Consider the following 16,934-nt stretch of genomic DNA (forward strand, 5'->3'; position numbering starts at 1 on the left):
GACACTTTTTATCTGAACTTCTGTGATGAATTTGAAACGAAAGGAGGGGCGCATGTCAAAGGAACTGACCACGAGTTGGGGGGGGGGACCCCTAGGGGAAAGATGTCTACCACCCACCCGAAATCGATTGTATTACATTTAAGAAGCTCCGCACTTGACGTATAAAAACAAGACTCATGTTCTCAAGAAAGACACGAGACAAGCAGGAACTGTTGGAAGATATATTTTTCTCTGACAACTTTGCGTGCACATCATTAGAGGTAGAAACACCTACCAATATATAATCTAGTAAGTTTCTATTTATGCCATGCTTATGTGAGTACATAGCTACTTAATCATTACAGTAAAGTGAATTGATTATTTGTATGATTTCGAAAAGTTTAAACATGTAGACAGTGCAGGATAGTTGGATTTAGGTCATTTCATTCAAATTTTTTTATTTATTTATGTAGTTTTACCTTATTTGTAGTAAGTATGGAGTTTAGACAGGTCGAGACTTTTAGGTCGTACTCGAATCTGGATGTAATATGTTCTGCATAAACACAGGACAACTGCGCCACTGCTCTGACATCTGCGTATTTACGCGCGGTCAACTTTTAGTCCGAGGATGTAATGAGTGTGTTTGCTTGTTTTGTTCGTGTATCAGGCTGGAAAGCCATGCGAGCTGAGAAGAGATGGCACTTGTTGTTGAGTATGATTCTTCTGCTCATCACCTCCAGCCAGTGCATGGACAGCATGGAGGTAAAGGAGTCGGAAAGGAAAACTCTGCTTAATCTAATCATGCAAGTGATCGGGGACAAACCCGCGTCCAGGCGCGTCACCAGTGGCCTCTTCTCTGTATCTCAAAATGTGAAGTTTTCCTCTCGTGAAAAGACTGCAGAATTGTCCAAGTCGGACAACAGCAGACCAATAGGTAAGCTGATTTGAGATCAGGTGATGATACAATGGTAGTTATGGTAGTGGGATTTTTTTTTTCCTGCATATCAACCGCACTTTTAATGTTTAAATCACTTATTGCATGAATATCTTTTCATATTTTTTCTTACATACACTTTGCAAAGACAGTAATGTAACCTGTATCCTTTGGATAATTTTGAAAAGTTAAGTAAAAAAAAAAAAAAAACATGAAATTGGATTAAGGGAGACTCTTTTGATCTGCAAATGGTAGTGAAATTAATACTTAGGCATATCACATAATGCTGAAATCATCTGTGGAGATCTAAGGACTGTTCATAGACAAGTTTAAAAGCTTGAGAAATCGTGACGCTGGTTGTCATGTAATGGTATGTGCTGGTGATCTGCACTTTGTGAGTAACAACTTGTTTAACAGGTTTATTAATAAGTCAATAAACCTGACCACACACACACACACACACACACACAACCAGCACTGGGTAGAAATGATTCCCAATTGCACATTATATATACAGGGTAGGCAGACTTGTCCATGTGACACTTGAAATATGATTTTTAGTACTTTTTAATTCTAATTATTTATAATTGCTGTTATAATGCTATATTCCTTAGCCCCCTAGCATATGTTGAACCTTAAAACTTGTTGTGCAGTCATATTCTACCTCTCATATTCTAAAAAGAATGGATTGTTTTAAACAAAAGTCCATTGTCCATTACTTTCTTGCTTTTCTGAGACACCATTAATAGACAAGACATCTACATCTGTACTGGTTAACATGGTTATTGAGTCTTGAGTCAATCTGAGTCACGTTAATACAGCAAATAGAGCTGAATTATGTGAATATGAATATTTACGTATAAATACATTTCATTGAAATATCTTTCGCTGAACCCAATGAAAATTACTTGTGCATATAAATAATGTAATTTTCCTAATGTTAACATTTGTGCTGAACTAGATATGTGTTCTTTAACAGCAACTACTGAATGTTCCTTGTCTAGAATCTGACCAATGTTTTGATGTGTTCAGAGGTAGTTTAGCATTTCTGTTACTACTGGGGATAGTTCATTATACTCAAATACTGACAAAAAGTTGTTGTGCTATTGCGTGGTTTCTTCACTGCTGCTGTGAAACCCCCATTACTGCCATTGACAGTTTTCTGGTTGGGCTGATTCAAAATTTGCTATTTAAATGTCTTAGCCATAACAAAATAAAAAAACACGGATTGATGTGTGTTGTTACATGGAAATCATGTGCCAAAAAAGAAAAAAATACACCCATAAACATCTGCTATTCCTGATCTGGATGACCTTGGACTGAGTTTAATGCATTTAAAGTTTTGCAATGAAAGAGATAATCCAGTTTAAACATGCATGTTTTGAAAACTGAGTTGATCGTGGACCTTTATATAATCAAAACAATCAACACACTGTACTGTACCCTACTGAATGGAACAGCCCATTAGTATAGGCATTTAGTCATCTTATATAAGACTCAGGTGTGACGACATGCATATAGACCCGGAATTAAATTGATAGGTGTTGATTGTGCATCAACTCTTCGATTCTCTTATTAAAAATGGAAAAGATTTGCCCACAGCTGAAGGATCAGTGTAGGCATCAGAAATTTAGCATTTCTGAATGAATGAGCAAATCATTCATAAAATATTCCTGGTCATCCTTCATTCTGAGGCAGGTTAAAATTAGCTGCTGCATGGATTTGTGGACCTGACATTGATAGGCATTACAACTTTGCATGCAATAATCTCCTTACTCCAATAGGCTGGAACTGATATGGTCTACACGTGGGGACGGTGTCCCAGGGTCGGGCGGGCCACAGATTGTACATAATTAGCAAGGACCCCAAGCCTCTAGCAGATTTACTGCGTGCTGGATTATCACTCTGGGATTGCATTTTACATCTATGCTGTAAATGGCTGTCTGTCTTTCTTACGTCAATCATGTAGTCACCACAGTCAAACATATGGCACATATGACTGTAATCAGTTATATCATCATCGAGGGGAAGTTTCCCAAGAAGTTGTTGCATGTTTGTACACTGCAGGCATTTATGAGTTTAAGATCTGACAGACTGTTAACAGTATTTACAAGAAGTTGTTAGTGGTACGTCTCTATATAGATAGCTAAGTAAGCTGACTTGTACAGTGATTCAGGCCATGTGTTAGACAGTGCATTCAGTGACTATGCCGGACGCAAGCTGATGACATCAACATTCCCAGACTAAATAGTTTTATGAAGTTGTCTCTTTGTTTCTTTTTTTTTAATACTCACCATTAACTCAAAAGAGAAATCTCAGTGTTTTATGCTGCCAATAATTTTCTGTTGAAGTTGTGATGAATATCAAACATATTTTATAGTTGCCACTTGGCAGAGACTTTGTGTTTTTTTTTTTACTTCTTAAACACTTACCCAAGGGGATACTTGAATAGTTTAAGTTTTGTTTTGTTATATGTATAAAACAGATTTTAAAATTGCAATAGGCTGTCAAAAAAAAAAAATTTAATTAAATAAATAAATATATATATATATATATATATATATATATATATATATATATATATATATATATATACACTTATACAGGTGCAGTCCTGTTGGAAAAGGAAATCTGCATCTCCTTAATAAAGTTGGTCAGCAGCAGGAAGCATGAATTGCTCAAAAACTTCCTGGTATACTGCTGTGTTGACCTTGGACCTCAGAAAACACAGTGGACCAACACCAGCAGATTACATGGCACCGCAAACCATCACTGACTGTGGAAACTTTACACTGCACCTCAAGCAACGTGGATTGTGTGTCATCTCTTCTTCCAGACTCTGGGACCCTGATATCCAAAGGAAATGCTAAATTAAAATAACTTTGGACCACTTAGCAGCAGTCCAGTCCTTTTTGAAGTGAGATGCTTCTGACGCTGTCTGTTGTTCAAGAGTGGCTTGACACAAGGAATGCCTGGTTAGTCGTGGCCTAGTGGTTGGAGAGTATAGACTCCTAACCCTAAGGTTGTGGGTTCAAGTCTTGGGCCAGCAATACCATGACTGAGGTGCCCTTGAGCAAAGCACTGAACCCCCAACTGTTTCCCGGCCGCCGCAGCTTAAATGGCTGCCCAGTGTGTGTGTGTGTGTTCACTGCTGTGTGTGTGAACTTCGGATGGGTTAAATGCAGAGTACGAATTCTGAATATGGGTCACCATACTTGGCTGAATGTCATGTCACTTTTTCAGCTGAAACCCATGCATACGTCTGTGCGTAGAGGTTCTTGAAGCACTGACTCCAGCTGCAGTCCACTCTTTGTGAATCTCCCCCACATTTTTGAATGGGTTTTGTTTCACAATCCTCTCCAGGGTGCGGTTATCCCTATTGCTTGTACACTATTTTCTATCACATCTTTTCCTTCCCTTCACCTCTCTATTAATGTGCTTGGACACAGAGCTCTGTGAACAGCCAGCCTATTTTGCAATGACCTTTTGTGTTTTGCCCTCCTTGTGCAAGGTGTCAAAGGTCGTCTTTTGGACAACTGTCAAGTCAGCAGTCTTCCCCATGATTGTGTAGCCTACAGAACTAGCTTTGCAGGTGTTTTGAGTTAATTAGCTGATTAGAGTGTGGCACCCGGTGTCTTCAATATTGAACCTTTTCACAATATTCTAATTTTCTGAGATACTGATTTTGGGATTTTCCTTAGTTGTCAGTTATAAACATCAAAATTATATATATATATATATATATATATATATATATATATATATATATATGAAATAAATCAACTTTTTGATGATATTCTAATTATATGACAAGAACTTGTACATATATATACACAGTACATTATATTAATGTAACACAGTTCCGTATTTTTTATGAAAAGAAAAACATTTTAATTTGGATGTCACAAATTAGTGGAATATCTGATAATATATGCAGACAGAGACATATTTCTCTATAATAATACAGTTCTCTTTCCTGTTTTCATCCATGAAACGTCTCCGATCCTACCAACCTAAATGCAATAACAGCTTCTATGTTTCAAACTGCTTCAGTTTGAGAGGAAGCTATGGTTAGTCTGCTTTGTTTTCCCACAGTATACATTTTAATTTGGTTTAATTAAAAATTGTGAAATAATATCTAAGATTAAATGAATTAAAAAGAACACATTTCTGGTTTGGTATCGATGAAAGGGTATATTTAATCGTTTTATTGATTAGGCTGGTGTGGTACATAAGGCAAAAACATTAACACAGTTTTTTTTTTTTTTTTTTTGTTTGTCTGTTTCAGAGATTGTCCCAAGAGACATAAACGTGAAAGACAAATTTATAGAACATTTGACAGGTAAACAAAAACCAATTTCAATATGTTTCACCTTTATTAAATATTTCAAGCAGCTCTCCAGTTGAGGTCTAGTATATGTATACAGTGCATGGACTTTCTTTTTCTTATGACTTGCTACATTTGCCATGTTTACTTCGTTGAATATTGCATCCCACAATACAGGGCATTCAATATGACCCTCCATTTACGGTGTCAGGAATGAAACAGAAGTAATATCTCTTTATTGACTTGATTTTGACTGCCAAAAATAAAATCAATTTTTAGACAAAACTGGATTACAAAAAATCCAAGATTATAACCAGACATCATTCATTGACCCGCATGCAACATGTAATTTAATGAGGTAATGTGACAATTGTAGCCTGCTCATGTGACAAAAAGTAGCAATCTGTTTAAAATGATGTTTCACTTGCTATTTTTAAAAAGTAGTATGCCATATATTATTTGCAGTATTCAGTATCAACTCTGCATACATCCGCTGTTTTCATTCTAATTATAGTAGTTTTCATCCTGTAAAACATAAAGCCAGTCAAATAAGTTAAGCCTGTAGTAGTTGACGCCTCTGGGTTGTGAAATACACTTTGTTCTCCAGCCAAATGTTGGAAAAGTGTATTTAAGATGATTATTCATTGCAGAATCCGTCGATAATTAGTGTGAAGATTAGTTATCCTGAAGCTCAAACAATGCAACTTTTTAAGAGCTTTGCCAGAATCCGAATCATTAAGTCTCTGCCCTGATGGTATGTCAAGCGTTAGCATGCGCTAATTTTTCTTCTGGGTTTCTGCACAAGTAAAAAAGTGAATCAGCTAACTTTACCATCTTCTTTGTACCCAGTTGTAAGATTAGGCATAATGCTTTAGCAGACATTTTGAAATTAAAAGCTAAACTATTTAATTCACCAGAGTAATGAATCTACAGTATAACCTATAACCGTATCACAATTGAAACTTTTTTTTTCAAGCAGGACCAGTCAAGTTTCCATCTGAATGTAGGACACATTTCCATAGAATTTACCACAATACAAAGGATTGTTCCAGACCAACATGTACGTATTCATATATCTTTAACTAAGAAATATTTCACCAAAAAATGAAAATGTTCATCATTTACTCATTTACCCTCATGTCATGTCAAATTCTTCTGTGGAACACAAAAGAAGATATTTTGAAAAATGTGTCCATGTTTCTTTGTTCATACAATGAAAGTAAATGGGGTCCATGTTTGTACCCCAATGTTCTTTAAATATTTGTAGTTTTTATATCTTGACAGATGACAGAATGATGACAGAATCTTCATTTAGAGGTGACAGGGTTGGGCGTAAAATGTTTACCTGCGGATTCAAATTAGATTAATGTTATTATGATATTATGTGTGTACTTGTTTATTTTGTAGAGACTTTAGACAGGATGCCTATGTTTCTATTTTTCTGAATTAAAAAAAAAACAGCAACACAGTTTTGACAGAGCGTTACACCACAAAAATGCTTCTCCACCCTTAGTCCTCATGGACTTCATAGTGTTCAGGAGAACACTTATCTAATGGCCTAGCTAGAATGTTACTCTGTATAGAGAGCATAAACGTTGAAACGAATCAAGTCTCCTTTTCTTCAACTGAACTGCATTTGATATTTCACAAAATAAAAGACAATAGTTTCCCAAAGTGATGATCAGATTTATATTTTGGGTCACAACTGATGCCTATTTCCTCTAGACATTGGCCGTTTAAGTGTTTTGTTTAATTTTTCTTGAGTAAAAACACTTGTGTGTTAGTGGTCAGCGATGTTTTGTGTGCTTGCTCCACGACCCTCTTCTGTGGTTTTCCGTAGAGAAAGAAGAGTTGTGAAATTCAGATAGTGTGGATGTTTATTTTCTGAAGCAAAGCAGGTCTATGACTTATTGCAAGTAGAGTTATAGAAAGTGCATGAGATATTATTTTTATATACTGAGCTTTGTAAATAAGTTCATGCTAAACTGACAGTTGTATTTGAGTACACTGGGAATGGCAAAAGCATAATATTTCATACCTAAATCAGAATTTCAGTCTTCCAGAGCATTTTTATAACTTAAATGCTCCCTAAACTGCAGTAAACATGATAAGGTTTCATGTATGGTAAAAGCGAATCCAAAGCTGTTTCATGCTATACTTTCAAGGTACTCTGTAGTGTTTAAGTTCTGCTTTGACATTGTGACTTTTAAATTGGAGGGAGAGAAACGTGGTAGTACCTTGAGAGAAAATGACAGCAACAGTGCTTGGAACAGGACAGCAATGGGATGTTCAGACTTTACAAACACCATTAAGGGTGGAAGCATGTGGTGCTTGAACCCACACAGTCATTTTAGGCCATCAAGTACATTACTGGGGCCGAGATTAAGCTATTTACAGGGATCCATCTAACCCTTAGCCATGTTCATACTCTATACATCATCCCGTGATGGCATGAGAGCTGCACTTAAAACTGAATTTCATCAGTGCATTTAAAGTGGTGATGTTTGCTTCATGTCACAACTCAAGCGAGAGTGTCAGTGTCTGTTCTAAAAAGTGAAAATTCCTTTGTTTTCTTTTTCTTGTCCCCGACAGATTATAAAAGATGTGCACGATTGCTAACCAGACTAGCTATGAGTCCCCTTTGCACACAGTCATAGAAACCGCATGTAAGTACAAAGCTGTTTTTAACTATTTCGCAATTTGTGCGAAATTGTATTCTTTTTATGTGGAATACCTTTTGTTCTAAACATTAAAACCTTTAATTTCCATGAAAGTAAATATATAAATAAAGTAATAGAAAATATCATAAAAAAATTATATAGTATACTGTATAATAATATTTGTGCATATATATGAACACATTTAAATATGAGTAGTTATATTGTTATTATGTGTATATTTTTTTATGTGTATGTGTGTATTTATTATAATGATCTGAAACAAGACAACTGCCAGATTTGTAACACGATAGCCAAGCCTGCTCTTGGTTACTTTTGGGAAAGTTTTGCATGTTTCTTTAACTGAAATCTTAGAAGAAATATTGAGTAAGATATAATGTCAGTTTAATCATGGCCATCTGGTACATTCTGAGGCATGCAGTTAATGCACGGTGGAAAAGAATTTCCACATAGTAACATTTAAATTCCATTTCTAAATTTGCATTGGAACACACATGCAACTAGGAACCAATCACTTTTGAAGTAATTATACACAAAGTGATGTAACAGACTCTTCCAAGAGTCCATGTTCTCGCAATTAAAATTGGAATAATGCCTGTAATTGATGTAAAATAATGTCTGTATAATTGATAAAAATAAGTGCACAAGCTTGTATCTACAGTAGCAGTCTTTTATTGTCTTGCGTTATTTTTCCATTTTGCCAAGTTGCTATTGCTTAATGCAATATTTTCTGATAATTGAATAATTGTAAATTAGATTGTGTAATAAAATGACTAAATAGTTATATTTTAAACTAATCAGAGCTCAGTCAGAGTTAAAGAATCAAACATTATTCATTTAATTCCGAGAAACATGTTCAAAATAGTTCACCACCAAACTGTGACGCTGGAATGAGACATTGAAAGAACCTGTTAGTGAAAGGTGAAAGAATCCATTACCAATCTGAATGTCAAATGATGGGGCTGGTGAATTATGGTGGCTTTATTAGGTTATGATTACTCTTGCTCAGACTGGTTTTCCTTTGAATCAATTAGAAATGGTTAAATTGTCTTTTATGATGTGAATAAGTGATTTCCATTAAAGTGGAGAGAAAGTCATTCAAGTCTGAAGTTCATTGTTTCTGTGTATGACAGGCAGAGTTGCTTGAACTTAATTTCGTATGCTGTCGTCCTCTTCCCTTTTTTCTAACTTTAACCAATTCCTTAAAGTGTTGATTTAAAATATAAAGGAAGATTTAATATGATTAAATATTAACACATTTCTGTTAAATTCTCTATGTGTCACAGGTCCTGAGGATATAAAAGAAAAACACCGGAGATGCTGGAGTAAATTATTATTTCCAAGGAAGTGCCTTCAGATCACTGCAATTAACTGATATTGTTCCATTTATGTCATTTCCATATCCAAAATCTTCTTTAATAATAATAAAAAGGTTGCTTTTTATCATAATTTATGTTTGTTTTAAAATGTTCTTTTTATATGAGTTTTAAAGAAAGTATTATCTGCAGCCAATTATTTATTTAAATGCTATGTAAATATTCTGTCCTGATTACATTTGAATATATCTCATTAAGCCACAATAACTCCTAAATATATATTTTTTCCAAATATTTTATTTCAAATCAAAATTCTTTATTTAATTCCTTACAGTTAAAAAAGAAAAAAGAAAGAAAAAAGATTGTGTATATGAAAGTTTCTTACCATGCTGTCGTTTCCATGATATCTACCATTGGCACTTAGAATTATTTCAAATTGCAAAACCACATTGTTTGACAACAATGGTAATATTGCACTGATGCTTTGAAAGAATAAAAACATTCAAGCACAATATTTGATTTCCTGTTTTTTGTTTTTCCTTTTTGTGAACTAAAAAACTGTTTGATAATAGCTGTGGCTGATAATAAATAATGTGAGCATGAAAACATCATATTTGGGCCCCCTTTAGCTGATTTTGTTGGATGATTGATTGGAATATGGGTCGTCAGCTATTATGAAATATGCTCCATTCCAGTAATTGAGCAAATCTCATAACAGCTGACAAGCCATTTCTTCTGTATCAGGGGAAAAACATAAGATCATAAATCTCTCACAGTATTACATTCATATATCCCAACGGTTGGCACCAAGTCTCTGTCACCCTTAAATGTCTTGTTTGACTTAATTGCTTACATGCTTGTTAATTGCTTACATGTTTATTTATATGTGCTGTCATGCGTTTTGATTTGCACCTTTATTTTTATTTTAACGTTTGTTATTATTATTATTTAGAGTAAAGATAAGTTTCTGTAATTGTTTATCAGGATTTCGAAAGCTGCTTATCTTGACTTTGTCTTGGATTAGAGTAACTTATCTGTTTGTTTCGACAACTTTGCAGATACATCATCACTACAGTGTGTCTTTTAGCACTGGAGAAAGATTACGTCTGAGAAATTCTTAAGAGAAAAGCACACAAACAAGAGTGGATCCTTTCAATTGAGCCAATAAACACAGACTATTCATCCTCTGAGATCCTGTTCTCGTAATAGGAATGACAAACATTTTATCTTCCCCTTCTATTGGTTTTGCTAAAACAATGCAAATTAGATAGATTTGAGATCAACTAAAACTGTGGCTTTATCTCCATTGTAATAAATATTTACCTGATTTGATATGGATGATCACTAACATGAAATATGAGCTTGTTTAACTGAGCTGTGTTTGTTGTTTGGAGTGTGACATAAACATATTAAAGCAGCCACTTGAAAGCTTTGCCAGAACTCACAGTGCTACAAGTTCTCACGCCAGAATGTCTCTGAAAACTTATCACAATAATTAGTATGGTAATCCATGATAGGATCTTGCTTATTATTTGTCATTCATATAGCCCCAAGCTTGTTTGAAATGGTCATATCATGCCTTATTTCTGTCCCTCGAGGTCCATTCATAATGTTAATTTATAATGTATTTTAAATTTTTGTGAGTTTTTAATAAATAAAAAAATCCACAGACGCTAGAATGATGTAAACAGATACATTTGTATATTACTTTTTTTTAGTTGCTGTGCCTTTAAGACTCCTACTGTATGTAAACACTGCTTTGCATGTGCAATCTAAAAGCAGATTGACATGTAGTGTGATTGTTCAAATTCATATGACACCAGAAAGTTTCTTTTTTCTTTTCTTTTTTGCTTTTTTTTTTTTTTTTTTTGCAGATTAGTATCATTAAATTGTCTTTTTCATTTCAGAAGAAAGTTTTCAAACTGCGATCAAAACATCTCAAAAGATTAGTTTGATTCTTCATGATATGACCCCTTTTAAGTGTTCTTAATAAACCAAAACCCATTTTGAATGTATTTTACGTCGCTGTGGCCACCATCTTTCTATTAAAATGGGATTCTCGCTCCACTGTGAAAATCTAGGAAAGTAATACCAGGAAATCATTTTCCTTCACAGTTCATTATTGTTATCACGTGTGACATGGTTTGACTGGTTTTTAGAGCCTTCTATGAAATAGTTCTTGGCTTTACTGGTTTATAAGGAATATAAATCCTCAGACTAGTTACTTATTAAATGTCTGTAAATAGTTACTTTAAATGTCTGGCAACAAACAATTCATCCACTATAAAAATAATAAATAAATAAGCTGCTAATTGATGGTTTGCTTTGTAATTAAGACTCTGTCTGTAAGCATCAATACATCACTTCAGACTGAAATTATTGTGGAGTCAAAATGGTACGTATATTGGGCTTTCACAAACAGTCTAATTTGATTCTGACGCTATAAATAATGTGTATCCACCAGGGCCGTTATATTAGAGCCTTCTTCTCATCGGGTGGGCATACACAGTCTATCGTGATCGAAACGGGATATCAGTTATCACAAAGACAAACAGCAGAGATTAAAGGACGAGACAGAAGATGCACAAGGGAGGATATGTGGGAGGGTTTTAACTCAATTACACCTAAACACACAATCCTCCAGTTACCGGCCGGCAAGCTGTCCAGAGATAACTCTAACAAAGGCAGGTCTTTCCCTTATTCTTCATCACTGAACCGAAGAGCCCCGGCTCCATTTGTGAAGTGATGAATTGGTGAGACTTTGTCCAATGGTTTCCCGGGTCATGATTCTTGACCGCTTCCTCAGTGACTCACCAGAGAATGATGTGGACGTGTCTATTAAAAGCCAGACCCAGCCCTGTTGACTTCACAGATTTGTTTTGGTGTAAAAGTAGCCTAAATCTATACTTCTAAATCACGCATTCTTTCAATGTGTGACATATGAACGACATATGACCTAAAATGAAAAAAGTACCTTTATCTTTTCCAGCAAATGGTCAGTGAAAAATTATGCTTAACCTTCAGAAAATGTTGAGTATTAAGTTCAGGAGGTCAAACTAAATATGTTTATTTTTAGTGTTTATTTTCTGTCACTAGCCTACTTTCTATTTTACATTGGTATTCAAATTCAACATCTATATAGAAAAACAGACCCAATTGTTTTTTACAAAGTTAGCTGGGGCAAGCTAGTTTGAGAGGAAATGTTGATTTATAGGTGATCTGTATACTCAATGGCCACTTTATTAGGTGCACCGGTTCAGTTGCTTGGTAACACAAGTTGCTAATCAGCCAACCACTAGGAAGCAACTCAACGCATCTAGGCATCTAGAATGTGGTGAAGACGACTTGCTTAAGTTCAATCCGAGATTCAGAATGGGGAAGAAAGGGAATTTAAGTGGTTGTTGTTGCCAGATGGGTTGGTCTGAGGATTTCAAAAATTGCTGATCTACTGGGATTTTCACGCACAGCATAGGGTTTACAGAGAATGGTCCAAAAAGAGAAAATATCCAGTATTGTTGCTCACCATGTCCATCCCTTTATGACTACAGTGTACCCATCTTCTAATGGCTAATTTCCAGCAAGATAATGCACCATGTCACAAAGCTCAAATCATCTCAGACTGGTTTCTTGAACGTAACAATGAGTTCACTTTACTCAAATGGCCTCCACATTCACCAGATCTCAATCCAGCAGAGCAGCTTTGGGATGTGGTGGAACAGAAGATTCGCATCATGGATGTGCAGCTGACAAATCTGCAGGAACTGCGTGATGCTATCATTTCAATATGGACCAAAATCCCTGAGGAATGTTTCCAACACCTTGTTGAATCTAAGCCACGAAGAATTAAGGCAGTTCTGAAGGCAAAAGGGGGTCCAACCCTGAACTAGCAATATGTACTTAATAAAGTGCTCTATTCATTAAAGGCTCCTGAAAAAAGTGCATCACAGTTTCTTAAAAATTATAAATGAATTAATTCATTCATTTCTGAAAGATCCTGTGACAGTTGAGTAATGACTGCTGCAAATTCAGCTTTGCCATCACAAAAATAACTTACAGTTTATATAACATTTATTTTAAATTGTAATGCAATTTCACAATAGCTACTGTTTTTACTGTATATATTTGATCAAATAAATCCAGCCTTAGTTAGCACAGAAGGATTAAAAAAATCTTTCCAACGTATCAGTCTTTTCAATGTTTATTTGTCTCTCTCTTTTCAGCAGACACCATAAAACTACAAGAAATAAAAACACATAATATTCAAAATGTGCATTCCTTAGAATCCTTTTTTTGTTTGTCTCTCATGCAAATATCTGCTGATATGCAAGTGAACATTTGCGACAAATCCAATGACATCACTATTAACAAATCACATTTTGTAAAGTGATATAAAACAACATTATACACAAAATGCAACAAATTTAAAGATAAACTACTATGTGTGCCCTCTTAGACCCTGCAGGTAAAGGTATTCTGCTCAGACAGTGTATTGTTGTTTCTCTGCATCCATGTTAGTAGACCCAAGCCATGATCCTACACTCAACTCAACCTCGATATGTGACCTTTTACACTTCAGTTGTAAATCTTTCTTTAAAAACCCCTAACTTTAAACATTTTCAAGGGAGCGCATTCTCTAGAATATCACATTTATACATTTTATTAAAATATTTTTAAACTATGAATGAACCCAAACTGGCATGAATTTATAACAGAAATATATACAGATCTCTGTGCCAGTTACACATACAAAAAGAAAAAAAGAAAAAAAAGAAAACAAAAACTCACCTTAACTCATACCTGTCAAGTTTTGGATTTGAAAATAAGGGAAATTTTCCAGCGCCCATTGCGAGCAGTCCCACCACCCCAACAAAGCTCCAGTATCCCTTACATTTTAAGACAGGTGTTATAGCCCAAATTAAAACACAAAAGGGTATATATGAAGAGCATTTATTTAAAGGCTTATTTGCATATTTTCTGTTAATTTAACATTGCTTGTCTTTACATTTACATTTTATTTTAATTCCACACATTCTTTTAATTTCATATTGCTTTTCTTTAACAGTTTTTCTTTTCATTTCACATAACTTTTCTTTTACTCTTTTAGTGAGTTGTTGTACCAATTTGTTGCAGACTTTGCATTCTTTAAAAAAGTAAATTCGCTGTCCCATTTATCACGGTATTTACACATGGGTTTTGGTTCTTTGGCAGGTGTGCCTTCACTCTCTATTGTAGCATCCATCATCCGTCTCTGTTTTTTCTTTTGTTGTTGTTGTTTTTCCCACGTTATAACTCATGTCATCTGACCTCACACACCCCTCGCGACAGGCTACTACAGGTGGGAGTTATCGCGAGACTAGTGACAGAGCTCAGATTGGGAATGTTTTTATTATTATTATTTTATTAATAACGCAGGTAAAAAAAATAAAAAATACGGGAGACTTACGGGAAAATACTAATACGGGAGGACGGCGGGAAAGAAGGGTAAAATACGTGACTTTCCCGGCCAAAACGGGATACTTGACAGGTATGCCTTAACTCTTGTGGTCTAATAACTATTGCTCTCTTAATAATGATAACAGAAACCAGTCTGACATAAAAATTAATCTCTTTAGGAAAAGGATGAGGAAAGGATGCTTGTACTGAAATGAAACTTGACGTACTCCATAATTTTGCCTTTGAGGCAACATTCTGCAAAGTAAACATTTTAATCCCATTAGAGGATCCAGAGGGGCCCTGTGCTGTTATTTATAGCAGATTCCATATTTTTAAACCCCACACATCTCCTTCTGAAAAACCCTTGATCGTTTGTGTGGTCTTATGATTTATGGTTCATACATCACAGAGGGGGCAGGGCCAAGCTTTGTGTTTGCCAGTTTATGACTAACACCAATTTGTGAAAAAATACAAAACATGAATATGAATTAGCGGACATTCAAATCAATATCACCCAGACATGACATGTGAAGTGGAAGATCTTACAAACATGTTGTCTCTTAATTAATTCAGCACTTAGTTGCTATTCAGTGGTCTTAGCATGTAAACTATTTTTGATGCCTCAGGTTTTATTGATTCCAGAGTGTATGCACATGACAACAGAAAAAAAGCTTTTCTCCTCAGGACATGTGTTATTTGTCAGGTTTCCAAATCTGTCTTATCCTGCCTGACACGTCACACGGGAATCTTTCATCACTCCACTCCTTTCTGCCTGTTGGCTTGTGATACTCAAGCACGAATGAAAAGAGACAGGTGACGTCAGTATTCTACATCCATGAAGACATAATGGCAACAAAGCAAGTATTGGAGCAAACTCTTAACACTAAAGATATATTATTTTGCAACACGGAAGTAAGCTATTTTTCATGAAGTCCTCCACAGGAAGCAACGTTAGAGCAGCACAGCAGCTAACTAGATTCCTTGCAGCTTTCAAATGATGTCAATCAAGTAATATATCCCCATGATGGGTTAATGACCAATACTTTCCGTATTTATGACATCGCCATGTGTGGGTGGAAATAGTTCCATTATCAGGGCCCTAAAAATAAAACACCAGATGGCCCTTATAAAATGGGAGCCTCGGATAGGAGACGTATGATAACATCAGGGCCGTTGTCTGAGATGTCAGTCTGTACAGATAATTAACACTGCTATGTTGCAGTTGAGCACAAAAAAAATCAAAAAGTGAAGAGAAAAGAAAGTGAACATTAAAGGGATACTCCACCCCAAGATGAAATTTTTTCATTAATCACGTACCACACAATTTAAGATATTTTTGATGAACACTGGGAGACTTGTGTCTGTCCCATTGACTGCCAAGTAAATTGCACTGTTAAGGTCCAGAAAAGTATGCATCGTCAGAATAGTCCATCTGCCATCAGTCCCAGACAGCAAGCAGTTTGGCCCAGATCCAGCACACATGTGGCCCGCATGGATTTCACATGGGCCAGATGTGCACCAGATCTGGGCCAACACTATGTTGGAGTCTGGGGTGGTTCAACCGTAATGTTATGAAGTGACGAGAATAGTTTTTGTACGCAAAGAAAACAAAAATAAGGACTTGATTCAACAATTCCTCTCTGCATCACCGTAGTACTATTTTGGAGAAAATATGCTGAACGCAAGCAGCATACGCTCTTCAGTGTCAGCCACAAAGATACGTTTTCTACATGTATTTACGCTTTTATTTGAATGAAGACAGCACATCCCTGCAGCACAGCTGACACAGAAGAGCGTACTATTCTGACGATGTCTTCCATACTTTTCTGGACCTTGACAGTGTAATTTACTTGGCAGTCTATGGGACAGTCACAAGCCTACTGGTTTTCATTCAAAATATCTTAAATTGTGTTACGAAGATGAACAAAGCTTTTAAGGGTTTGGAACAACATGGGGGTTAGTGATTAATGACAAAATTGTAATTTTGGGGTCGAGTATCCTGGGGTGGAGTAACTGTCATTGTCAAACAAATCAATTCTGATTACAATTATTTTCAATGCGCTTTTACTTTCATTTGCTGACTGAAATTGTATTCATGACACAACAGAGGCACCCTGAGGATAGTTTGAGTACTGTGATACACACACACACACACACACACACACACACACACACACACAGAACACAATCAATGATATACATTTGTCAGTAGTAAGGACACTACACTGGACCTTCAGACATGACCATTTATGAGTTTTATTTGTAAG

At 35.6% G+C, this 16,934-nt stretch overlaps 1 protein-coding gene across 3 annotated transcripts; it reads left to right on the forward strand.

Annotated features, from left to right (window-relative positions):
* The first annotated feature begins 69 nt into the window (after positions 1 to 69).
* On the forward strand, positions 70 to 9,714 carry LOC113069877 (protein ALKAL-like). Of its 3 annotated transcripts, none has more exons than XM_026242974.1 (6): positions 70 to 288; positions 647 to 913; positions 5,202 to 5,255; positions 6,217 to 6,300; positions 7,833 to 7,906; positions 9,205 to 9,714. In XM_026242974.1, exons 2-5 carry the CDS (start codon positions 658 to 660, stop codon positions 7,895 to 7,897), a joined length of 459 nt encoding a protein of 152 aa, XP_026098759.1. In that variant the 5' UTR covers positions 70 to 288; positions 647 to 657; the 3' UTR covers positions 7,898 to 7,906; positions 9,205 to 9,714. The 3 variants fall into 3 exon arrangements, with proteins under 3 accessions (XP_026098759.1, XP_026098761.1, XP_026098760.1); XM_026242976.1 differs by having other exon boundaries at positions 6,220 to 6,300; XM_026242975.1 differs by having other exon boundaries at positions 70 to 260.
* The last annotated feature ends 7,220 nt before the right edge of the window (positions 9,715 to 16,934 follow it).

This window comes from Carassius auratus, unplaced genomic scaffold (assembly GCF_003368295.1).
Source record: "Carassius auratus strain Wakin unplaced genomic scaffold, ASM336829v1 scaf_tig00002576, whole genome shotgun sequence".
In the NCBI taxonomy this organism is placed as follows: Eukaryota; Metazoa; Chordata; class Actinopteri; order Cypriniformes; family Cyprinidae; genus Carassius; species Carassius auratus.